The 24,833-nt window shown below is 43.9% G+C and overlaps 1 protein-coding gene across 2 annotated transcripts in view; it reads left to right on the top strand.

The window, feature by feature from the left end:
* STX2 (syntaxin 2) overlaps positions 1 to 24,330 on the top strand; it is a 30,818-nt gene extending 6,488 nt beyond the window's left edge. Inside the window, exons 2-11 of one of the 2 annotated variants that reach the window (XM_066371207.1) lie at positions 3,178 to 3,252; positions 4,581 to 4,680; positions 9,678 to 9,752; positions 11,004 to 11,077; positions 11,729 to 11,837; positions 14,221 to 14,294; positions 14,386 to 14,523; positions 15,848 to 15,958; positions 18,162 to 18,287; positions 22,237 to 24,330. In XM_066371207.1, coding sequence (XP_066227304.1) covers positions 3,178 to 3,252; positions 4,581 to 4,680; positions 9,678 to 9,752; positions 11,004 to 11,077; positions 11,729 to 11,837; positions 14,221 to 14,294; positions 14,386 to 14,523; positions 15,848 to 15,958; positions 18,162 to 18,242 — 837 coding nt within the window. In that variant the 3' untranslated portion in view covers positions 18,243 to 18,287; positions 22,237 to 24,330. The remainder of the gene's footprint in view (positions 1 to 3,177; positions 3,253 to 4,580; positions 4,681 to 9,677; positions 9,753 to 11,003; positions 11,078 to 11,728; positions 11,838 to 14,220; positions 14,295 to 14,385; positions 14,524 to 15,847; positions 15,959 to 18,161; positions 18,288 to 22,236) is intronic. The other variant, XM_066371208.1, reaches the window with a different exon arrangement.
* Positions 24,331 to 24,833: the final 503 nt, after the last annotated feature.

Raw genomic sequence — 24,833 nt, 5'->3', positions numbered from 1 at the left:
GATGGGTAGGGACACACCATGGGCTGGAAGGATTGAGGGCCTGCAGTGGGACTCCTTCCACAGGAGGAGGTGGACTGTCCGAGTGTAAGAGCAGGGAGGGGGCAGTCAGACCAGGCCGGCTCAGCTTCCTGCACTCCAAGGTGCCTCAACCTCCTCCTGGCAGAGCGGGGATAATGCAGTGAGCGGGAGTCCGGCTGGGGAAGTACCTCCAGTTATGTGCGGTCCTGAGCCGGAGCGGAAGGACAGACAGCTTTTTGTGTTTTTACGAGTTGGCACCGTGGAATTGTCAGGATGGAGAGTCTTAGAAAGTCAGACAGACCTGGGTTGAAACGTGGCTTGGCTACTGCTTACTCAGCTCGGGGACTTGAGGCACATTCCTCAGCCATTCTATGTGCTCTGATGTGTGACCTGGAGGGGACGGGACAGGCTGGGTGGCGGTGGCCAGGATTCAGTGCAAGGGTGCACTACACTCAGTACCTGTCCACAGCTCCTTTTTCCTCTGGGGATGTGGGACCCTGGAGAGCAGTGGCGGGACTGGTTTCTGTTGCTTGTTAGCTGAGTGCCGGTCGCTAAGTGCTGCTTCCAGTGAAGAGCAGGGACCAGAAATCAGTTTAAAAGCCTCTCTTGGTATGCCGCTATGTGCATGCTCCCCGTGGGAAGACGCCTGATGCTCACAGCCGCATACCGGAGGAGGCTGGCACCGGGGTCTCTGGTTCACAGACCAGGAGACAGGGTCGCAGGGAGTTGGTGGGCCATTGCCCCCATACAGCGGTCCTTCTTCCCGCTGACACCATGCTCACAGTGAAAGAGTTAAAGGGGAAATGTCTGGTTTATTGGTACAGCAGATTAAAGGTGAGAGGACGGGGTCAGTGTATTAGTGATCTAATGCACTGGCCTCACAAAGGGACTTAAAGCAGCAGACGTGTGAGCTCACAGCTCTGGAGGGCCAAGGTCTGCAGTCCTCCGGGTGTCAGCAGGGCTGTGCTCCCTCGAAGCTGTAGGGAGCATTGTAACTGGCCTTGTCTGGCATTCTGTGCTGCTTGCAGTCCTCGGCGGTCCTGGGCTCATAGATATGCCATCTTCCCCATGTAGGCCTGTTTCTTCCTATGAGGACACTAGGCAGGTGGGGTCAAGGGCCTACCCTACTCTAGTATGATGTCATCTTACCTAGGTCCATCTGCACAGACCCTTTATCCAGATGGGGTTCACATGCTGATGTACTGGGGGTTGGGGCTTCAGTGCTTGCTCTCGGGACACAGTCTGCTCCATCCGTGAACTGCCTGTGCCTGGGTGTTGTGTGCCCTGGTGATGCGGAGTTCTTGCGTTCTTCTCAGAAAGGCCCTTGTGTGTGGGCAGGCCCTTGTGTGTGGGCTTGCCTTTCTTCTTAGAAACACTGTTGCTTCCCCTTTCCCACCCCATTGTCTCATCTTTGCCTCATCTCCGCCCAGAGGAGCCCCAGGCTGGGAGGCCACAGCGAGAGCCATAGGGCCGTGACAGACCATGGTTGATTTTAGGCCAAGTCCACCTGCCTCAGCGAGAACCCTGGGTGCTGCAGACGGAGGTGTTTTGTGCTTCCTCAACACATTTATTGCATTTTTCAGATGTTTGTTAGCTACATTTTAGAAGAATTTTGTTTCCAAACTATTCCTGGGTTGTAGGTCAGTAAAGCTACAGGCAGTGCATGCAACCTTGCAGTGGGCAGAGACCTCCGTTTTCCAAAGGACGCGGGAGGTCTCATCCGTGGGCACAGCTCTGGGCTGGACTTGGGCTGACGCGTCAGGTGTGTCCTGGGGAGCCTGCGGAGCAGCTCTGGGCACTGCTCCCTGGCAGGTTGTTTTTCTGCTTTCTCTGTCTCGTCTACAGACCTCCCATGGATGGACGTGGCCGCACATGCTTTGATGGGCTTCGTGTGGTTCCGAGGCTGGCTCCTTGGGTCTTTCCCCCCAGGAGAGGCTTTGCACTGTTGGGTTGTGTTGCCTGCTTGGAAAGTGCTGCTTCCCGTGGGGTCCCCAGACCAGCAGCTTCACCTGGAACTTGTTAGAATCCGGCAGGATTCTAGAATGTCCAGTAACACACGGAATGCTCACCCCAGGCTTGCTGAGTCAGAGACCCAGCTTTCAGGGGGGTTCTGATGCAGCTCTAGTGTGAGAACCACTGGCCTAGAATAGTCCTCACTCTTTGTTTTTTGATGTGGTTTTACACTTACAGGAAGTGCCAGATTTCTGAACTAGGGTGTCATTCTGGTTCTTCCCAGTGGTCATTAGAGTTGCTTTCTTTCACAGTTTACTTCCTAAGGTCTCCTTTACTGAATTATCCCCTATTGAATGGTTGTTGATGAGAGTGTGGGCACGGCCCGTGGGAACTCACTTAGGGAAGAACGGATGTGGAAGTTCCTTGTCAATTATTATGGACCCTAAAAAGGTTGCCTGCGGTGTCAGCATTTTTCATCTTTATAGGAAATATTGCAATCCAAGCAGTTTCACTTCTTGAGGGTAAAATGGACTTGTGTTACGCCGAATGCCTTACGGGAAGTGAATGATGCTACACCATTCAGGCGCCCCTGTTGTCCCTGAGACATGCCCTCCAGCAGGGCTGCCGGTTTCTCAGTGTTCTACACTGCTCGCTGTGGCCGCCAGGTCAAGTCGTCATGTGGAGCTTTGCTGGCTTGGTACAATTTGGCTCTTGTGGGTTGAGACCCTGGAGGACCTGAATTGCTCTTGTCCTTTTATTATTATTATTATTTTTGTATTTTTCTGAAGTGAGAAGCAGGGAGGCAGGCAGACTGACTCCCGCATGCCCCCAACCGGGATCCACCCAGCATGCCCACCAGGGGGCGATGCTCTGCCCATCTGGGATGTTGCTCTGTTGCAACTGGAGCCATTCTAGCGCCTGAGGCAGAGGCCATAGAGCCATCCTCAGCACCAGGCCAGCTTTGCTCTGATGGAGACTTGGCTGTGGCAGGGAAAGAGAGAGACAGAGAGAAAGGAGAAAGGGAAGGGTGGAGAAGCAGATAGGCACTTCTCCTGTGTGCTCTGGCCAGGAATCGAACCTGGGACTTCTACATACCAGGCTGATGCTCTACCACTGAGCCAACCAGCCGGGGCTGCTCTTGTCCTTTTAATTGACTGTGCCTACATGAAAAAATTTAAGATCTGAAATTTCTATTTTCCATTGTAGTGTAGGAAAAATGATGATGGGGATGCAGCAGTCGTCGTTGAGAAGGACCATTTTATGGATGATTTCTTCCATCAGGTAAGGGTCATTCTGTGAAACCCAGCCAGACTTTCCTTCTTTAAACATAGCTAGATTGATGTAACTGTGCATTTGCCATATTGAAAATAATACTAACACTGATATTTTTAAAAGTTGCTGTTTGAATTCTGTGAGTCCTCTAGAATTATACGAGTCTGATGGCTCCCCGCCCGTTTCCCCCTGTAGCTCCCAAGGCTGGTGTCAGGCTCCTGCTGGGTTTAAGTTCTTAAACCTATGCAACGGATCATGTCTTGCATAATCTTTTAATTTTTGAAATAGAGTCACAGAGCAAGTATTTTGACTTTGTTAATCATGAAGAAAATAAATGTGTCCAGGATGATTGTTAATGATGAAAACTTCATTTGCCAGACTTGCCGTGATTGTGCTGAATTGAGTAACAGTTTCAGATGACCCTTAAATCCATCGACATTCTGCACTGGTCTGTCAGTGTGTAGATGTATAATGTTAATTACTTGCTTAAAAAGTTAAAAAGTCTTCCAGATTTCAGGCAGAATTTATCGAATACCTAGTGTGAACCTTGTTACTGGGTTTCCAGTATTGATGTTAGTTCCTAATGTTCTCTCATGGAGAACGAGGAGCTTCTGTTGTTGGAGACAGGAACTTACGTTTAGGTACAAAGTTGCTATGACCCTGGATTTCCTGATGTCACTTAGGAAGCTAGACTCTATTGTCCCAGCTCCCCTGCCTACTTTATGAAATCGTTATTTTTCTGATTTCACCCCCATGCCCCCTATACCTGGATGCTTAACTCTCCCATACCCATTTTTCAAAGGAACATTTCTCGTTTTGAAGACTGTCGTATCTGACAGGAGAATTAACAGCAGGCCCCTGACTGTCACAAGTGGTCGTCTTTGCTCACCTGGCACTGACCCCCTCTGGCTGTGGGCTCTCAGATGCATGTGGAAGCAGGGGCCATCCTAGGAAGTTTGAGAGGGATGGAATCTAACTTAGGTTCAGGTTGTTGTTTGTTAAGCAGTCGATTTATTTTACAGTTCATTTCCAGGAAAGGACTTAGACAAATAGAGATGCCAATGATGTCTGTTCACGTAACTCAGTTTTAGAAGGTGGCAGTCAGGTCTTAAATGTTACATAAATGTTGCATGTGAATGTTGATCGACACTGCCATGGTCATAACTTAATACGGTGCACATTTTCTTGAATTGATTATCAATGTGAAATGAGAAGCAGCTTTTATTTCTTTCATGTGTAATTATTCACCCATTTCCCTTCTTCATCCTTTCCTTATGTATCGAAAGCAGTAGCGAATCTGAATTTGCCACATGGTGATGACTTTCTCTCTGTCCTAGGTGGAGGAGATCAGAAGCAGCATATTGAAAATAGCGCAGTATGTGGAGGAAGTAAAGAAAAACCATAGCATCATTCTTTCTGCACCAAACCCAGAAGGAAGTAAGTTGTGTCTGCCTGTCTGTCTGTCTCTCTTGCTGTGGGTAACTCAGGCCTCAGCCCTCGCTGCACAGATGGTGGAGCTGGGCCTCGATGCACAGTCACATGAGCTGCGGCGTCTGTGTGGTTCCTGGCTCTTGCTTCGTGGTGTCGGCCTGGAGCCACTGCTGGGTAATGTCCAGGGACCTGCAGACAGATCCAGATTCCAGTCCCCCAGAGAGGTTCTGCGGAGCATGGGGCCATGTCAGTGGTTGGACCTCACATCTGTATTGTATCCACAGTTGAAGAGGAAGGAGAATTTTGTGTCCAGAGAAATATTGCTTAGGGATTGATTAGGAAAACAGTGCTAGTTAGAGCTGGTTCTGAGCAGAACAGACAGGCGTGGAGTGTGCTGTTCTCAGCCTCTGTGAGTGCGGCACAGGAGCAGGTGATTGCAAGGGAATGGGCTCAGGGAGGGGGCAGTTAGGAGGAGGTGTCTCCCTGACCTACCGGTAAGCTCTGAACATGTGACAAGGGCCTGGGTAAGGCAGAGACCATAGTGGAGCCCACACCCACTGTGGGGCATGACTGGCATCTCTCCAGTGTGGAGTCTTATCCACGCAAGTGTTCTTTCCTCCCCTGCTGACTCTCCTCTGTTCCTAACTCCTGAGAAAGCTGTTCTCTCACATGTGGCAGTGTTTTGACCTCATTCAGAGAGCTAACATCGATAAGAGTACCGATCTGATCCACAGTCCGAGTTCTTTCCAAACCTGTCCCCATGCTGTCCTGTGTAACTATCTGGACCCGGTTCACTTAGCACAGCGGTTCTCAACCTGTGGGTCGCGACCCACAGGTTGAGAACCACTGAGTTAGCAGATAAGGCTCTCACTGTGGTGAACAGAACCTTTATCATCTGACCTGTCCCCTTATCTCTAGGAATGCCCACGCCTCTACATCCGCTTGCTCTGAACGGAGCCACACAGGTTGCTCGGGCATGTCGAGCCAGTGCTCTCTCTAACTGGGTGCGGGGCACGTATGGTCCTACCGTTTTCCTTTTCACTTTTCTGTGTCCTTATATTTTAGATGTTTCTCTTACATCTTGTAAACAAAAGGTGGGTTTGTCCTTTTATCCAGTTTTACCTTTTTTTTTTTTTTTTTTTTTCATTTTTCTGAAGCTGGAAACAGGGAGAGACAGTCAGACAGACTCCCGCATGCGCCCGACCGGGATCCACCCGGCACGCCCACCATGGAGCAACGCTCTGCCCACCAGGGGGCGATGCTCTGCCCATCCTGGGCGTCGCCATGTTGCGACCAGAGCCACTCTAGCGCCTGAGGCAGAGGCCACAGAGCCATCCCCAGCGCCCGGGCCATCTTTGCTCCAATGGAGCCTTGGCTGCGGGAGGGGAAGAGAGAGACAGAGAGGAAAGCGCGGCGGAGGGGTGGAGAAGCAAATGGGCGCTTCTCCTGTGTGCCCTGGCCGGGAATCGAACCCGGGTCCTCCGCACGCTAGGCCGACGCTCTACCGCTGCCTTTTTTTTTTTTTGATCTTTAATCAGTGCTTTTAGTCTGTTTACTGGGTTAATTTTTATATTGGGGCTAACATTTATAACCGTATTTGCCTTTTGTTCTGTTACTTTTTTTCTTTTCATGCTTTCTTTTGGATTGGTTTTAAAGAATTTTATCTCCTCCCCCATGAGTTGGCATATATATATAGTATAGACCAGGGGTAGTCAACCTTTTTATACCTACTGCCCACTTTTATATCTGTTAGTAGTAAAATTTTCTAACCGCCCACCGGTTCCACAGTAATGGTGATTTATAACGTAGGGAAGTAACTTTATTTTATAAAATTTATAAAGCAGAGTTACAGCAAGTTAAAGCATATAATAATAGTTACTTACCAAGTACTTTATGTCAGATTTTTGCTAAGTTTGGCAGAATAAATCTTTATAAAACAACTTACTATAGTTAAATCTATCTTTTAATTTATACTTTGGTTGCTCCGTTACCGCCCACCATGAAAGCTGGAATGCCCAGACCAGGTTGATTACCACTGGTATATACTATTTACTGTTTATTGTTTTAGTGGTTAGTTCTATAGATTATAGTGTGCGTTCTTGATTTGTTAAAAATCTAATATAAGCTTTTATTTTTACTACTTCCAAGTAATACAAGGACCTGAGGAAAACTTTAATTCATCTCTTTCTACTTATTTGCTATTGGCACGTAATAGATGGAAATAACATATATGTATATTTATATTTATCTTCAATATAAATAGGCATTTGGACCGACACGTCTTTACACATAATAAGGGCCCCATTTTCTTGTGTCTCAGAACTTCCATCTGGATATTCTTTCTTCTTTCTAAAATAAAACACTCTCTATCCCTGGCTGGGTAGCTCAGCTGGTTAGATCATTGTTTCAATATGCCAACGTTGTGGGTTTGATCCTGGTCAGGGCACATACGGGAGATGACCAAGGATACATAAATAAGTGAGACAACAAATTAATCTCTCTCTCTCTCTCTAAAATCAATAAAAACAACTTTAAAAATTAGGAAAACCCACTCTTTATTACTTCTCTTAGTCAGGTCGTGTTATAGTCTGAAATTATATTTATATGATTTATATTACAGTATATGATTGCATTCCTGAAGGGTATTTGTGCTGAGTACAGGAGTCTAGTTTGAAAGTTACTTTCTTTCACTGCCTTGAAGATTTTGAAGGTATCTTTCTATTGTCTTTTCAAGTCAGTTGTCTAACTGTAGCTTTTAAGACATTTGATTTTTAGTCTTTGGGTTTAGCAATTTGATTTGGATCTTTCCAGATGTGGGGTTTTTTTTTATTTATCCTGCTTTTCACAAAGCTTCTTGAACCTTAGGATTTTTTTTTTTTTGTGGCAGTTTTGGAAATATCTTGACCATTTTCTCTTCAGAAGTCATCTTTGCTCCATTTTCTGTCATGTCTCCGCGAGACCTGCATTATGTGTGTCTTAGATCTTTCCCCTCTGCCCTTTATGTCTCTTGCCCTTTATTCACTGTTCTCCACCGTTTTGTCTTATTCCATCTTATTCTGAAATCACATTCCTGATTGACCTTCGAACTTCTTTTCAGCTGTTATTTCTCCAGCCATGGGATCTCTTCTTGCACACACAATTATTTTTAGTCTTTTTCAGTTCTGCAGTTTCATTTGGTTCCTTTTTATACTGTCCTATTTTCTGACAAAACTCATAATCTTGTATTTACCCCTTTGGCTCTAATTATTTTCATGTCACGTCTCTGTTGTCAGATAACCCTGTTAACTGGTGCCCCTGTGGATCTGGTTGTGTCATCTGTTGTGCTTCTTGGGTTGCATTCCTGTTCTGTTTTCTTGCCGTTTGCCTGGTTATTTTTGACTGACTACTGGACTTTGTACAGGAAAACAGGTGGCAGTAACTTGAGTCGTAGGACAGTACGTTCTTTCACAGATGATTTTTAAGCATTCTGACTAGTAGGGGGGCACCAGCAGTTCTGGCTCTGGTTCCTGCAGTGATTCCGAGTGCAGCTCCAGCCCTGCAGGGCCGTGGCCTTAGGCTCAGCAGTCCTGCTCCGCTTCCTCCCCATGGCCTCAGCTGCCCCTGGGGCTCCTCTCCTGCCATTGTACCTTGCTGATAACTGGAAGCAGATTTAAAACATGTCTATCCAGAGTTTCTGATTTCGCCCAGCTGGAGGACTGATCAGAATTACCTAGTTTACTGGAAGGGGCAGTTCCCGGCATCCTGTCCTTTTCTGAGTGACTGGGATGTCACCCTTATCAAATTCAAGCGTATGACCTGCTTCTGTCAATTAGAGCAGTGGTCCCAACCTTTTTTGGGTCATGGACCGGTTTAATGTCAGAAAATATTTTCACAGACCAGCCTTTAGGGTGGGACGGATAAATGCACAAAATAAAATTATGCGACCGGCGTAAAAACTGTGGTATTTTAAAATATAATTGTCGAACTTACGAGACAAGCATCAAGAGTGAGTCTTAGACAGATATAACAGAGGGAATCTGGTCATTTTTTAAAAATAAAACATTGTTCAGACTTAAATATAAATAAAACGGAAATAATGTAAGTTATTTATTCTTTTTCTGCGGACCGGTACCTGTCTGCAGCCCGGGGGTTGGGGACCACTGACTTAGAGGATCAGCCCCTGTGTATTTCCCTAAAGCTTGAGTCCTGCATGCCCGTATTAGCAGATTAGATGTCCAGTATCTCCGTCTGGAGTGTCCCCCACCCACTTGGCTTTCTTCTCCAGAGAGGCGAGGTCTATTTCTGAGTGGCAGCTGAAAAGTGGGGCTCTGTCCACCAGCAGGCTCTGTCCTCAGTTGTCCTCAGTGGTTCACGACTGTGCCCAGAGCCTGGTGTGTCATGTCCTCAGCCATGGTCTGGCGCTGCCCAGGCCAGGTCCCTGTCCCGTTTCTCCCGCTCCGTGTGCGTCCTCACTTAGACGTCTGTGCTGGGTTCTCCCTCCCCAGGCACACTACTGAGTCTTGGGGGATGTTGGCTTCCATGTCCCCCAGTGCAGGAGCCAGCATGCCCAGGGGCCTGCTCTCATTGCTCAGTGAAGTGCAGGAGAGAGGTCAGACACATGGCAGACCTTTCTTCTTCCGGAACATGGTTCAACTTCTGCCCTTTTTTGGGTCTGGGTGTTAGCGGTGGAGATAGTGAACTGGGATAGGCCGGCTAGTCTCAACTTCAGGTGTGCACGAGAATCACCTGGGGGCCTTGGTCATGTCCGGTCCCACCTGCATGTCTATGGTGTAGGTCTGGGTGTGGGTGGGCGCAGGAACTTGTATTTCTCCAGAGCTCCCACCTGGCGTTGAGGCTGCTGGTCCAGGATCCACACTTTGAGAACTGCCAGCATGCTTAGTAGTTTTTCTAAAGAAACAAACACCCTTGAACATTTACCAAATACTGTTCCATTTAAGTGTATTTGGACATTGTTGATGTTGGATATTATTGCTCAGATTACTTTTTTTTTTTTAATTTTAAAGAAATAAAAGAGGAGCTTGAAGAGCTGAACAAAGAAATCAAGAAAACTGCTAATAAAATCCGCACCAAGTTAAAGTGTAAGTTTAAAGGTTTGGTTACGTTCTATCACTGATGGTGGAACTATGGGTATTCGTGTTTTTTTTCTTTATACTTTTTTATTTTTATATTTTCAAAAGTTAAAAAGTTAAAATTGTAGCACTCTAAAATAAACTTGTATGTATGTACTTGGTATAGTAAGCGTTTTGTTTAAGCTAATCATTATTCTGGAATTTTTAAACCGTCTAAGGATTGCATATGAAGAGCTGAAGCTAATGTTTGTTAATACTTAAATTTAGGGGAGAAACACTAATTGATGGTCAACAAGATTAAACCTGGCAGTGCTTATAAATTATTTATCTCTTCTGGTATATTTTATGACGCTTTTGGCTACCTTACAGATGTCTGTCTGAGAAGGTGAATAGCCTTTAAAATGCACTGGCAGGCTCTCAAGTGGACCTATTAGTCAGTGGGTTCTCTGAGTGTGGAGCACAGTTCAGCTGAGCTCATGACCCTGTGTCCATCCCACACTAGGGGTTTCTGAGCAGCTGCAGCTTCCCTATGGGATGTGGACAGAGGCTGAGGCTGTGTTTTCTTGAAATGGTAGAAAGACACATTGTATTTAATTCTTGCAAACCAGTATTCAAGTCAGGAAAATCTCTGCAGATCAAAAAAGACTCAGTATGGAAATTTTCCGACCTGTCTACAGCAGGGAGGTGCTGCCATAGTCTAAGGTCCACAGCCTTCGTACTAGCCTTTGCAGTGGCTCCCACCCCACACAGACGATCTCACAGCCAATCCCAGACATTGATGACTTCATCAGTAGTATATGCTTCAGGGTGTATTTCTAAGACAGAAGGATTTCAAAATAAGGACCATGCACTGTGCTTGGTTGATGTGTCACTTAAGGTTTTTAAAGATCAGATTCTCCTCCTGTTTTTTCCCCCATAGCACTTTTTCTTTTGGTTGGAGAAACCAGAATGTTTGTCCATCAGAATTTGTCGGACTTCAGAGTTTTGCGGGTTTCACCCCTATAATATCATTTAACAGGTTCTAGTATCTTCTGTAGTTCCTGTAGGTTGATAGTTCAGTTCTATAAACTTGATCAAATTCAGGCTTTTTTTTTTCCTTTTAAATATTAACATATAATGTCTGGTTTTATTTTGTGATATTATCAGCACTTGATGATTATTACCAGGATCCACACATTTATTGGGAAATGTATTGTGAGGTTTGGCTTGAAATAGTCCATTTATTGGTATAAAAGGTCACTCTCCCCTGTTTGTTCCCAGCTATTGAACAAAGTTTGGATCAGGATGAGAGTGGGCACCGCGTTTCCATGGACGTTCGGATACGGAGGACCCAGGTTTGCTTGTCAGCCTCCCCTAGACTGACATGGTGTCAGGGAATAATAGGTCTTCTTAATTTCTTCTTTCAGCTACAAGATCCTTTTATCTTCACTGTCACATTAATCCTCATATTTTTCCATGAAAAAGGTGTAGTGTTTATAGATTACCCCCCTATTATGGAGAAAACAATCTATTCAGTCCATCAACAGAATGCTCTTCAGAAGAGGGGAGACTGTTTGAATCACTTTAGAGTTCGTGGTTGAGGCCCCCACCTTTCAGAAGTTAGGGTGCGGCAGAGGGAAAATCTGCTTAACTGTGCTTGACAAGTGGTGAAGAAGTGTGCTGGCTCTCGGGTCAGCCTGCTTGGTTGCCATGTCGGCTCCAGGCGGCCGTCACCACGGGCTAGGTGACCCCTCTCTATCATGGCTCCTACTTCTGTAAGGCGGGAAATAGTAATAGTGCCATGGGGTTATTGTGAGATCAGAAGAGATGATGCATGTAAAAATCCTCACGTCGATTCTGTTATACAGGAAGTGGCTATCGTTCTTATTTTCCATTTAAAGGAGCAGTGTAGTAGTTTGAATGTCCACATGTGATGTTTTTATGCATCACTTTCAATAGAAGACATGACCGTCATAATAGTAATCTCGTGTTTCCTCTGTTGCCAGCACTCAGTACTGTCTCGAAAGTTTGTGGAGGTTATGACGGAATACAGTGAAGCACAGACTCTCTTCCGGGAGCGGAGCAAAGGCCGCATACAGCGCCAGCTGGAAATAAGTGAGTGAACGGAAACGCCCTCTGGTTAGAAACACTTCTGCCTAAGGTCCAACGTCAAAGCACTGTAACTTCAAAAAAGTCATTTCATCTCTTTTTGCCAGTCTTGTGAAACCTAAAGCCCTTTTCTAGCCTCCTGTTCTTTGAGTCACCAAACCTCTTATTTATTTATGCCTTTTAGAAAATTCTGGCCCTGGCCGGTTGGCTCAGTGGTAGAGCGTCGGCCTGGCATGCAGAAGTCCCGGGTTCGATTCCCGGCCAGGGCACACAGGAGAAGCATCCATCTGCTTCTCCACCCCTCCCCCTCTCCTTCCTCTCTGTCTCTTTCTTCCCCTCCCGCAGCCGAGGCTCCATTGGAGCAAAGATGGCCCGGGCGCTGGGGATGGCTCCTCGGCCTCTGCCCCAGGCGCTAGAGTGGCTCTGGTCACAATAGAGCGACGCCCCAGAGGGGCAGAGCATCGCCCCCTGGTGGGCGTGCCGGGTGGATCCCGGTTGGGCGCATGCGGGAGTCTGTCTCTCCCTGTTTCCAGCTTCAGAAAAATACAAAAAAAAAAAAAAAAAAAAAAAAAAAGAAATTCTAGGTGAGTGGCTTTAAATCACTTTCTAATTATAAATATATTACATTTAGAGTGTTACCAGATTTGGAAAACTTTCAGCCATTATTTCTTCAAGTACTTTTCTGTCCTGCCTGCCCTGTCTTGGGAGATAGTTCTCGGTGGGCCTTAGGGCTCTGCTTGTCTGGGGAGCCAACACTAGCTGCCCTTTTGCTCCAGACTGTCCTTTGTGGGTATCTGTGTAGCAGTCAGCCTTGCAAGACAGAGCTTGTGTCTCCCTGGGCAAAGGCAGTTAGCTTACTCCCCATTATAACAGATCGGTCCATCAGCTGGACATAACCCCTGCAGGTGCAGCATCCACGGACGGGTATGGGCACAGCCGTGAGCACAAACCTCACTGAACACCCTTTAACAAACTTGATGAGGACATGATTAACATGCTGTGTGGATGCTAGGCAGTACTTTTTTGTAGTATATTATCAAAGTCAATTTGAGAACATTTTCATCACTGCAGAGCCAAACTCCACACCCATCCATTGTCAGTCACTCCCTGTTTCCCTGCTGTGAGCCCCAGGCAACCACCAGCCTACTTCTCTGTCTCTATACATCTGCCCACTTTGGACATTTCATGTAAATGGGGTTATACAATATGTGGTCTTTGTGATGAGTCTCTTTTCATTTAACAGTTTTTCAGGGTTCAGCCACATTGTAGCAGGTGTCAGTATTGCACCCCTTTCTGTGGCTGAATCATGTTCTGGGTGTGGATGGACCATGTTTTGTTTACCCTTCATCAGATGATGGACCTTTTGGGCTGTTTCCACTGTGTGGTGATTTGAATAATGCTGCAGTCAGCATTCACATTGAATGATATTTTAATTATGATATTTATTCATTTAATTTTGTCTTTTGTGGCACAAATTGTGGAAAATAGTAATTATCAATTTGGTTTTTTCATAGAGACCATTAATAACATGAAACTCAAGGTAAAAAAATATATTTTTTTTTTTTTTTTTTTTTTTTGCATTTTTCTGAAGCTGGAAACAGGGAGAGACAGTCAGACAGACTCCCGCATGCGCCCGACCGGGATCCACCCGGCACGCCCACTATTGGGCTACGCTCTGCCCACCAGGGGGCGATGCTCTGCCCATCCTGGGCGTCGCCATGTTGCGACCAGAGCCACTCTAGCGCCTGGGGCAGAGGCCACAGAGCCATCCCCAGCGCCAGGGCCATCTTTGCTCCAATGGAGCCTTGGCTGCGGGAGGGGAAGAGAGAGACAGAGAAGAAGGAAGTGGGGGTGGAGAAGCAAATGGGCGCTTCTCCTATGTGCCCTGGCCGGGAATCGAACCCGGGTCCTCCGCACGCTAGGCCAACGCTCTACCGCTGAGCCAACCGGCCAGGGCCAAGGTAAAAAAATATTAACAACCAAAACATAGAAGGTATTAAAGTATCTGATTCTGATTATGCCGTCTTTATTTATGTCCATTTAAAATACGCTGAATTCAGCTTACTCCCTTTTTCCATAAGACAGAGTTAAACTTTTAGGAAAACTGACATGCTGAAAAAATTGTGTCTATTTCCTTTTTATGATTGTTTTTCATTCATACTGAAATTTCCTTCATTGCAGATAGGTTTCTCATGAGTGTTTTCTGGTCTTCCTCCTTTTCTCAGTCTTACATTAGTTTCTCTCCTCATTAACACTTGCCTAAGGAAATGTATTCAAAAGGTTAGAAAAACACTGTCTAAGATGCTAACAACTCAGACTTGAGTTGTTGACTCAGGGTTGAAAACGTTGGTTTTAAACCTTGTTCCACTCTTAACTATTCACCTTGCAGCTGGGAAGAGCACAACTGATGAGGAGCTGGAGGCTATGCTGGAAAGCGGGAACCCATCCATCTTCACCTCCGATGTGAGTGCCCGCGGCGTCTGCGCTTTTCTTCTGCTTTCGAAGCAGTCACAAGATCTTCAGCATTTCTTTTTCTTGTTTTTGTTTTTCAAAGATTATATCAGATTCACAGATCACTAGACAAGCTCTCAATGAAATTGAGTCGCGCCACCAGGACATCATGAAGCTGGAGACCAGCATCCGAGAGCTGCATGAGATGTTCATGGACATGGCCATGTTTGTGGAGACGCAGGTAGCCGCAGGCGCCGTCATGTGTCTGAGATAGGCCACAGACGTTCATAAAACCTCTTGCTTGATGCCACTGTTCCTGGGAAAGCCAGTATTTCGGATGCAGTCTTAAAATTCAGAAGTTTACTGTAACGTGACTGCAATGGAAGAGTGAACCCAGTTAGACACCACATTGTTTTTGTAATGTGTAAAGATTTTAGTACCTTAGAATTTAATTATGATTGCTTATACCAAGTGTATTACTTTAAGCTCCATTAGAAAGATTGCTGTTTTTAGCCCTGTTCCATTGTTTCCTTTTAGAATTGTCAGTATTGCATAATATTGACTCATCTAATTCAAAATGTGTTTATAGTCAAAGCTTAGCAGTGAGTTTCAGTTTGAGGATGAGTCTGTTAATTGTGTGTCCTTCTTCACTGCTGTACTCCGCACTGCTGCAGTGATGTCTGCTGGTGGACAGAAAACCCGGTAACCAACTGTTTCCTCCCTGAACATTTCACCTTCTTCACCTCACTTCACATTTCCACTCATTAAGCCAGGGGTCCCCAAACTACGGCCCGCGGGCCACATGCGGCCCCCTGAGGCCATTTATCCGGCCCCCACCGCACTTCTGGAAGGGGCACCTCTTTCATTGGTGGTCAGTGAGAGGAGCATAGTTCCCATTGAAATACTGGTCAGTTTGTTGATTTAAATTTACTTGTTCTTTATTTTAAATATTGTATTTGTTCCCGTTTTGTTTTTTTACTTAAAAATAAGATATGTGCAGTGTGCATAGGGATTTGTTCATAGTTTTTTTTATACTCCGGCCCTCCAACGGTCTGAGGGACAGAGAACTGGCCCCCTATGTAAAAAGTTTGGGCACCCCTGCATTAAGCTAATCAGCTTAAGTGTCAACTGTAAGCTAGTCTTAGTTTAACGATATTTTAAAGATATCTCAACAGTTTTCTATGCGTTAGAGAAGACATTCCTTGTATGTTGTATTTTTGTGCATAATAGTAAAATGTTGGTTTAGCCTAAGCCACCCCCTCTCCTTCACCATGCTCACCTGCTGGTTAGTGTTCATGTTACAGTGTACCTCACAGTCCACTGAGATACCTTTACTGGTATTGTTGTCCATCCCTTATAGTTCTTTTTAAAATATAAATCAATTTAGATTACTTTGTATCAGTACATGGTCTCATCTTTTCAAAATGTCAAAAAAATTCAGTGTTCACTCCATGCACATTACGTTCATGTGAAAACTTGACTGATGCCCCATGGTTGTCTTGTCTTAAGATATATAATTAAGTAATTTGAGAATGTCTTCTAAGTTTGAAATTTTTTGTTTTAAGGGTGAAATGATCAACAACATAGAAAAAAATGTTATGAATGCCGGAGACTATGTAGAACATGCCAAGGAAGAAACAAAAAAAGCTATTAAGTATCAGAGCAAAGCAAGAAGGGTGAGTTTGGTTTTTAAGAATTAAAGTGCATTTTTCTATTTGGTTTCAAGTTGTGACATGAAATAAGCCAACTTAAAAAGTATTCCAAGACATAAAAATGTGAAGTTTTAATTTTTTTTTTTTTTTTTTTTTTTTTACAGAGAGTGAGTCAGAGAGAGGGATAGACAGGGACAGACAGACAGGAACGGAGAGATGAGAAGCATCAATCATTAGTTTCTCGTTGCGCACCTTAGTTGTTCATTGATTGCTTTCTCATATGTGCCTTGACCGTGGGCCTTCAGCAGACCGAGTAACTCCTTGCTCGAGCCAGCGACCTTGGGCTCAAGCTGGTGAGTTCGGGGTCTCGAACCTGGGTCTTCCGCATCCCAGTCCAACGCTCTATCCACTGTGCCATTGCCTGGTCAGGCAAAAATGTGAAGTTTTATTTTAGAAATTAAGTAATTCTTTTCCCTAAAACGTTTTAAAATTTGTTCAATTATGTTGACTATAAACTTGTCTGTGTTCTAAGTAATTAAGACCCTTCACAACCAGAAGTTGGGCCATATTCCTTTTCTAGGTAGGATGGGTTTAAGTTCTAGAGTTCTCTGTTTCTTGGGTCATTATTTGGAGAGAGGTAAACTAATTGGATTGGAAATTCTCCTAAAATTCATAGATTATACTTTTTTTTTCAATGAATACTTTATTCTTTGTTTGGGTTATTTGCTGATCCTTTTTGGGGGAAAAGGAGAATTTTTGGGACTGGACCTGAGCTGTTATGTAGCACCCACATTTAAGTTTTGTACGAGTTTGATTATTTTTATCTGGATCTTAACTGTGTCCTGTGTATGAGCCAAAGCTCTTCTATAAAAACAATGCAAGTACAAAATTAAGTTCTAGAAAACTCTTGTATATGTGTCCTTGCCCACCAGTTGTTGGCCTCTCTCTCTGACAGAGGACCAAACCACCACCTTCCCTGTGTCACCCCACCTCCCGGAAACTGGCTTTTTGGGTGAGCAGTGCCCTAGAAGCTGCTGGCTAAGTGCTGGTCTGCAGAGGGTTCCAATGCCACGGCAACAAAGGCCTTGTAAAGGGAGGATTTCCAAATGTTCAGAAGAAATAAGGCATTGGGTTTCGTGGGCAGGTTCACCTGCAGTGGCAGCACAGCGACCTTCCCGACTGGGGTGCATGTTTGTGCTTTCCTGTCAGCCTGCAAAGTACCTCACTCTGCTTTTCCCTGGGCTCATCTGCTGTGCTAACTAAGCATGGTTTCTCATGTTGTTCCGTTTCATCACCTGGCAAAGTGCTGACCCTTGAAGCAAGGTGAGGGGATTCGTAGGTAAAGTGTTTAGCCTAGTTCCAGGCACAAAGTGGAATTTTACTTTTAAAAAGATCATTAAAAAGAGGCAGTTTCCTTCCTTTTCTCCATGAAATTGTCACGTCAGTCCAATGAAAATTTTAAGGAAGAGTTCATGGGTTTTGCAAAGATAAAAGATGGTAGAGTGAGCAGTAGATTTTCATTCTAAACCTGCTGAGTCAGCCTCGCTTTAGGAGGTGACAGGGTCTGTACATCGCCTAGATGCCCGCTGGTCAAAAATGGTGATGCCTGAGTCAAAAACTGTCACTCTCTTTTCCTATTCAATCCCTGGCATCCAGAACCACAGCTTATATGACTTGTCATTCTACTTCTCAGTTGCTTTGCAGCTGCGCCTCTACAGATGCCAGTCGTCTCCTCTCCTGGTGTCCTATTTTTATTCTCATGGCAGCTGTATGTGGCCCCTGAGAGACCAGGTGGCCATATCGGAGTGGTTTATTTTACATGGTGTGGCAGGAGCAGTGAGGGAGCTAACTGCCAACACCAAACAGAACAAGGAGAAACAAGACTGTGGGGCTTTAATTATAGAGAGCTAATTTCCTAGTTGGGCTGGTTACATAGCTCTATTAATGAGAAAAAAGTGTCTCTCAGTCCATTGATCAAAATGATGTGATCATGCAGGTCTCCTACTGATGAAACCCGATATTCTGAAAGTTCTGTCTACTACCAATCCTCTGACCTTAAAAGTCACTTTTTGAGAACTAAAAATTATCAAACAGAAATAGTAAGAAGTTCTGTAGCTTAGATTTTAAAACGAATTCTGATGGATGGTTTTATTTTAAATGAGGGATGTCTTCTACTGTGGCGATATGAAATTAACCAAGACATAATCAGCTTGCTTTCCTTTGACAGAAAAAGTGGATAATTGTTGCTGTGTCGGTGGTTCTGGTGGCTGTAATTGCTCTAATTATTGGTTTATCAGTTGGCAAATGATGATGCGGATAACATCAGTGTGCGTGCCTCTCTGCCAGCGCGGTAGTAAGTAACTAACCAACTTATTAACTTATTTACTTCCTCAGTTAGCTAACAGTAGTGCTGCCCAACCTTAATATGCTTAACAGTGGTAGCAGCGTGCCAGTGGAGTGATGCCCTAATGTCCTCTGGGCGCCTGTGCCGAGCAGAAGCAAGCAGTGTGGTCATCCATTTTAAGGCCAGGCCTTCTTTCTTCTAGGTAGTGGTTTTTTTTTTTTTAAGCTTCTAGGTTTACTTGTGTCACTTGCATGTGATCGTACAGCAGGCAGCAGCGTCTTGGTCTCTCCCAATTTTGTTTTCTTTTAATCTGGGGCAACTTCACTCCTTATCATAGGCCCTTAAGTGTAATCATCCTTGCAGTGAAAGTTAATTCTCAGTTTAAAAACTAACACTTTAATATTTTAATTTAGCTCTTAAATTTTTACTTTTGAATAATCTCAACAGAAAGTTGCTTGTGAAATATATTTACTTATCGTTTTGCTGTGGAATTAGAGGGATTTGGAGAAAAACTACAAAAAACAGTCAATGAAAATAAAATGTTTCCTTATCCATGTACTGTTTTAAAAATACTACCTTTTTAAAATGAAATCTTTTTTTTTTTTAGTTAGCATGCCTGTTAGTTCTTAAACAATTCTGAATATGAAAGGTATTCAATTATTCAAAGTATCTTTATTTTTGCTTATTATGTATCACCCTTCTCCAAACTTGAGTAGATTTGCCTTTTTACTGTTTTTATTATGCATTTGGCATCAGCCTACTTGTATTAATTAACCCTTAAATTAGAGTGTTCTCCAGTGTATTAAATTCAGACATACCAGTTACTTCTCTCAAAATGTGTGGTGGGCCTGACTAGGTGGTGGCACAGTGGATAGAGCGTTGGACTGGGATGCCGAGGACCCAGGTTCAAGACCCTGAGGTCACCAGCTTGAGCGCGGTCTCATCTGGCTTGAGCAAAAGCTCACCAGCTTGGACCCAAGGTCGCTGGCTCAAGCAAGGGGTTACTCGGTTTGCTGAAGGCCCGCGGTCAAGGCACATATGAGAAAGCAATCAATGAACAACTAAGGTGTCGCAATGCGCAACGAGAAACTAATGATTGATGCTTCTCATCTCTCCATTCCTGTCTTTCTGTTCCTGTCTATCCCTCTCTCTGATTCTCTGTTCCTGTAAAAAAAAAAAAAAAAAAAAGAAAGAAAAAAAGAAAAAAAAATGTGGTGGGCATATAATCATTGTGATTAAAATTGTGAAATGTCCCTGGGTATCTAGATTGTGACAGATAGCCCTGGATGAATTCAGTCTTGATAGACACTTGCAACTTTATCTTAAAAAATAAGGTATTGTCCTAGAAAGGAACCACCGGTACGGTCAGGTTTCACTGCTGCTGTTCCGTCTTTCAGAGTTGTTTTGTTTTGTATTTTTCTTAAGTTGGAAACGGGGAGGGCAGTCAGACAGACTCCCGCATGCACCTGACTGGGATCCACCTGGCACGCCCACCAGGGGGGGCGATGCTCTGCCCATCTGGGGCATTGCTCTGTTGCAACCAGAGCCATTCTAGCACCTGAGGGGAGGCCATGGAGCCGTCCTCAGCGTCCCGGCCAACTTTGCTCCAGTGGAGCCTTGGCTGCGGGAGGGGAAGAGAGAGACAGAGAGGAAGGAGAGGGGGAAGGGTGGAGAAGCAGATGGGCGCTTCTCCTGTGTGCCCTGGCCAGGAATCGAACGTGGGGCTCCTGCATGCCAGGCCGACGCTCTACCACTGAGCCAACCTTTCTTAACGTGAGCTTGTGACACTTAGCATCCAGCCACAAAATTGCACTTGAAATTGCTCCTGTAATGAACTCTGGGATGTTGAGTTTGTTCACAGCCTGTTCTTTGGAAGACAGAAGGCATCGCAGCACTGTTTTTATTAGGTGGTAGGTGTGTGTATCCTTGCTGCTCTCATGTTAGCTCTGTTGAAAGTGTGGTACCTATGAGTTTTCTTCCTGATATAATGGTACTTAAAAATACTTTTTAAAACTCTTTCTAAAACATAAATTTTCTTAGTTTTTCCTAGTGGCCATAACATGGTTAGATGAATGTGGTTACACTAAGATAAAATTAATTTTTAGGTTAGACCCAGTGAAATGAGCTGCTTTTTCACTGGTGCTCTTTGGCAATGCTGTGAATAAAAGTAGGGTCCTGTCAGTGTGACTGTCGGATTATTCTGTACCCTAGGCCCCTTAAAACAAATGAACACAAAACAGTCTCATTAATTAAAAAAACACATCAAAGTGCATACCAGCAATTTTTTTATACAAATGGAGTGGCTGATGTCTTTCTTTGATTATACTTTTGAAAAATTAATTTATTCTTTCAGCAAATTGTTCAGCAAAGCCTTCCTACAGCCAGACATGCAGTGCAGGCAGTTTGTGGAGGTGACACCCAAGCCTGATGGGGGTGGGATGCCCAGTGGTCTATGAGGAGACAGGCTAGGGGAGCACCTCGCCCAGGATTTCCATATAGTTGGTGGGAGAGCTGTGACTTGAACCCAGAATGTGAGTGACTCTCAGGGTGTGCTCTGTCCACTGCGGAGAAAGTCCCAGCACCTGGCAGGAGCTGCCAGCATGACTTGAGACAAGAACAGTTATTAAGTACACAGCGTGCAGGGCAGGAATTGTGAGTAGCAAAGAAGCCAGATGTGGAGGACAGTACAGACATCCAAAGTCCTGGGCACTCGGCAAATACCAGAACGCTGCAGAAATCAGCACATGTCCGGGGCAGCCAGTTGCAAAGGTGATTCTAGGTGGAGTGAGGGTAACAGACACCTGCACAGGTGCTGGAGCTGAAGGCTGGGTGCTGATGGGGAGGAGGAGGTAGAGGTATGATGGGTCAAAGGAAACAGCTATCTCTAGAAAAGTGCTAAGAGCAGGTCCCAGGAAAACACAGGAAGAGGATTCCCTCAAGTCCCGCTATCCAGGACAGACATAGTATTAACAAGTGACATGAACTTTGAAGGAGAGGCGATATCTTGAAGGTAGGGCTCCCTAGGTTCTAAGTAACTGACTTCAAAGTTCCTGGGGGACCCGGCTATGCCGTCTTCAATCAAGCTCTCTCTCGGAGTGCCGAGGCTAATTTAGAGCTGTCCACTTTCAGCAGAGGGGATTTCTTAGATGAAAGTGCAGCACGCATTTGGTAACTGTAATTTAAAGTGACGCGTCTCTGCTTCACGAAGAGAAGTAGAAGCCATACATCGTGCTGTCCCTTTCATCTTTGGGACTTCCTGCCCTTCTCCCGCGGACAAGCTTCCTGGAGAATGCTGGTTTTCTTAAGCTAAAGGTTGTTGAGCTTTTGACTGCAAGGATGCTTGTTAATTAAAAAGGAAAAAAAAAAGGCAATGCTACATTATCCTGCTTCTGGGTCATGGAAGCAATGGAAGACTAAGTTACAAGACTGTTGATTTCGGACACACGTGCATACCACAATGTAAAAAATGCATAAATAAGATCTTTTCAGCAAATGAGAAATAAGAGTCATTTAAAGTTTTAAAAAGATGTGTACAGTGCATCTGAGAAATAGTTTGGAATGTCATGATCAATAGAAAGTGTCCTTAAGAACCCACATGGTGCCAAGTAGACTTGTTGACTTGTTTATTCCTTTCAGGAGCAAATAACTTTTTTTAATTGATTTTACTTTGTTGTGTTTACAGTTACCAGTGTTCCACTGAATATATCTCCCTCCCCCTCTCCCCCCTCCTGCAAATAACTTTCTTAATATAATAGTACATACTTTATTAATTTAATCCATGTGTCTGTAACTTAGTGTTTCACCTTTGGAACTATCCTGTGACATGGGAGGTTCTTCCTTGATAATACATAGATTTATATTTTAAACTGTCTGACATTCCAGAATTTTATTAGGAAATGACATGAGTAATTTATTTTCTTTGATACCATGCAAATTAATGTTTTCCTTTATCTTGCAGAAAATGATGTTCATTATTATTTGTGTAATTATTTTGCTTGTGATCCTTGGAATTATCCTAGCAACAGTATTGTGATAGCAACCATAGCCCAAGAACCCATTTGTCCTTGGAGTCAGACCACATCTGCAGCAAATCCACGTCCTCCCTTTCATGAATGAATCCTAGACATTGTGACACGTGGCACTGAGTGCTGACTTTTTTTTAGTGAATTGGAGAATACACAACAGAATGTATTGTTCAGTCAAAAAGCTGTAAGCAGAATGGATGTGATAAGTTAACCCCAACTTCCTTGGACTGGAAATAACTCATCATAAAACTGTTAACAATGTGAAACTTGTTTCAAGGCCTTAAAATAAGGAATTACTGAAATTTTTAACTTTTTATATTTCAGTGTTAAAAATATATGTGTGTAAAGTTTAAGTAGGAATATTTTATGTTCCAAAGCCATTAGATTTCAGGTCTAAGACTTTCTTCCTTCCCCTTCTCCTAGCTAACAAGCTAATTAAGAGACAGTTTTGTACTATGTTTAATTCATGTTTGTTTATTGTTTGCAAAAATAATTTTTTTTATTACAGAGCTGTTTTGTATGATATCTATAATTTTAAATGTTTATAAGTTTAATATATTAACACCTTAATTTACTCAATTTTTATATTAAATAATTGCCTTTTAAAAGAAATAGGAAACTTCATGATATTAGAGCCATCTTTCTACAGTTGTTTACAAAGTTTGCCACTGGTAAAGAAAACATTGGTTGTAAAGCACCCCAAAAATTCTTTCCACTGCCTTCTGTTCACACTGGTTTGTGAGGTTTAAATGTGCCTGATGCCCCCCAGAAATGTCTTATACTCAGCCCCATCTCCACCCACTCCATTACCCAGATAATAAATTAGTTACTGCACTGTGAAGACAATGGTCTCTTCTCTGTTCATTAAAAATAAGGTTTGTGATCCTTGTTTACATTAATAAAATCTGAAGTTAAGATGGTGATAAAAACCAAAAGATTTACTACTTATTCTAAACTCAAGGGAATTATTCCTAGACATTAGGTAATTATTTTAAACTGTTGTGTGTAGATCACGTCAATGTTAAGTATCCACGATTCTGCTGAACTTTAATTAATTCCCAAAGTTTATAGGAATCTGCGATAATTAAACATTATTGCTCATGAATGCTTTTATTATAATAATATGCTTTAGACTTGTAAGATGTATGAAAACTCTAAGGTAGCAACCAGTCAACATTTCAAATGAAGGATATACAAAATATAGTTAATTCTTGTTACTTATGTATTTGGTTGTATAAAAAAGCATGTGACTGTATTCTAACATTGTTTGGTTTGAAAACTTAGATACCCATGATTCCAAACAATAAGTGTGAATTATTATACTGAACAGTTTGCAAGTTGTTTCTTAATACAATTATGACTTTCATTCACAATTTTTGCATCTGACTGCTTAGCTTAGATCCAAGTCTGTGTGGATGCATTTTATTTACCAGGTAGTCGTCACTCAATAATAACTCTAGGAGCCCTCTGGCTCTAACATGTATTTTTAAATTGTACACAGTCTGTTGGTGGGATAAGCTCATTGATCTGTGCTTCCATTGAAGACTGAACTCGTCGTGAAGGACGTCCTAACCAGAGATCATGCCTGTCTGAATGTACCTTTTCTACACCTGTTTGTGTAATTATGTCCGCATGTACGTATAGCCTCGGGCTGATGACCTGTCTCCATTGTCAGATCATGCTTCACTGGATTTGAAGTACCTGCCGAATTTGTGTTTTTCCAGCTGAAGTTATGGAAATGCCTTTTTTGATGTCTATTTGGACATTTAAGTCGTTTGTCAGATAACACATTTGTATGTCTTAAGCCTCCTGTACCTATCCAAGATCAAAGATTTTTAAAAATATATTTAACAGATTCATTTGTTACCTTTTATTACTTCTTGAGATATTTTGTGTTTACATTTGAAAAACTTCTCCAAGAACGGGAGAAAAACAAACAAAAACCTCACTGACTTTCTGCCTTGTAGTTTCTGTAAAGGTATCTAGGAGGAATTTTATTGCATAGTCACGAATAAATTGCTCTATTAAGAAAATGACTCTTACCTGTGGTCATCATTATGTAGAATAATACGAGTTAATTCTCGGTAAAGCCCAGGCCGGATCGCTAGGTCAGTCCAGGCATTGTTCCGGAGCACGGAGGTTGTGGGTTCGAGTCCCGGGGCAGGGCACACACAGAAGCAGCTCCGTGCTCCTGCCTCGCTCTCAATAACAATAATAATAATAGTAGTAGTAGTAGTAATAATTGTAGGTGTTTTTGATACGTTTTAAATTTGTCATTATACCAAGCGTCTGTGGTCCCCAGTGTCAGCAGCGCCGTGTTGGGGAGCCGCCCGAGTTCCTTCGGCATCCGGCAGGTGCTCCTTCCAGGATTCGGAGCCTGTCCCTCTCTGGCTCCGCGCGCTGACGGTCTGGCAGCCGCGCCGGCGCGATACCGGGGCCGCCCTCCCCACGCCAAGTGCATGGGTTCTCCACACTCGCTTCCTCGGTCGCGGAGCAGCTGCCCCGTCTCCGCTGGAATCGCTGGCCTCGC

The sequence above is a fragment of the Saccopteryx leptura genome, chromosome 2 (genome assembly GCF_036850995.1).
Source record: "Saccopteryx leptura isolate mSacLep1 chromosome 2, mSacLep1_pri_phased_curated, whole genome shotgun sequence".
Taxonomy (NCBI): Eukaryota; Metazoa; Chordata; class Mammalia; order Chiroptera; family Emballonuridae; genus Saccopteryx; species Saccopteryx leptura.
Note: the sequence above shows the minus strand (reverse complement) of the source record. Positions and strands in the feature narration are given on the sequence as shown.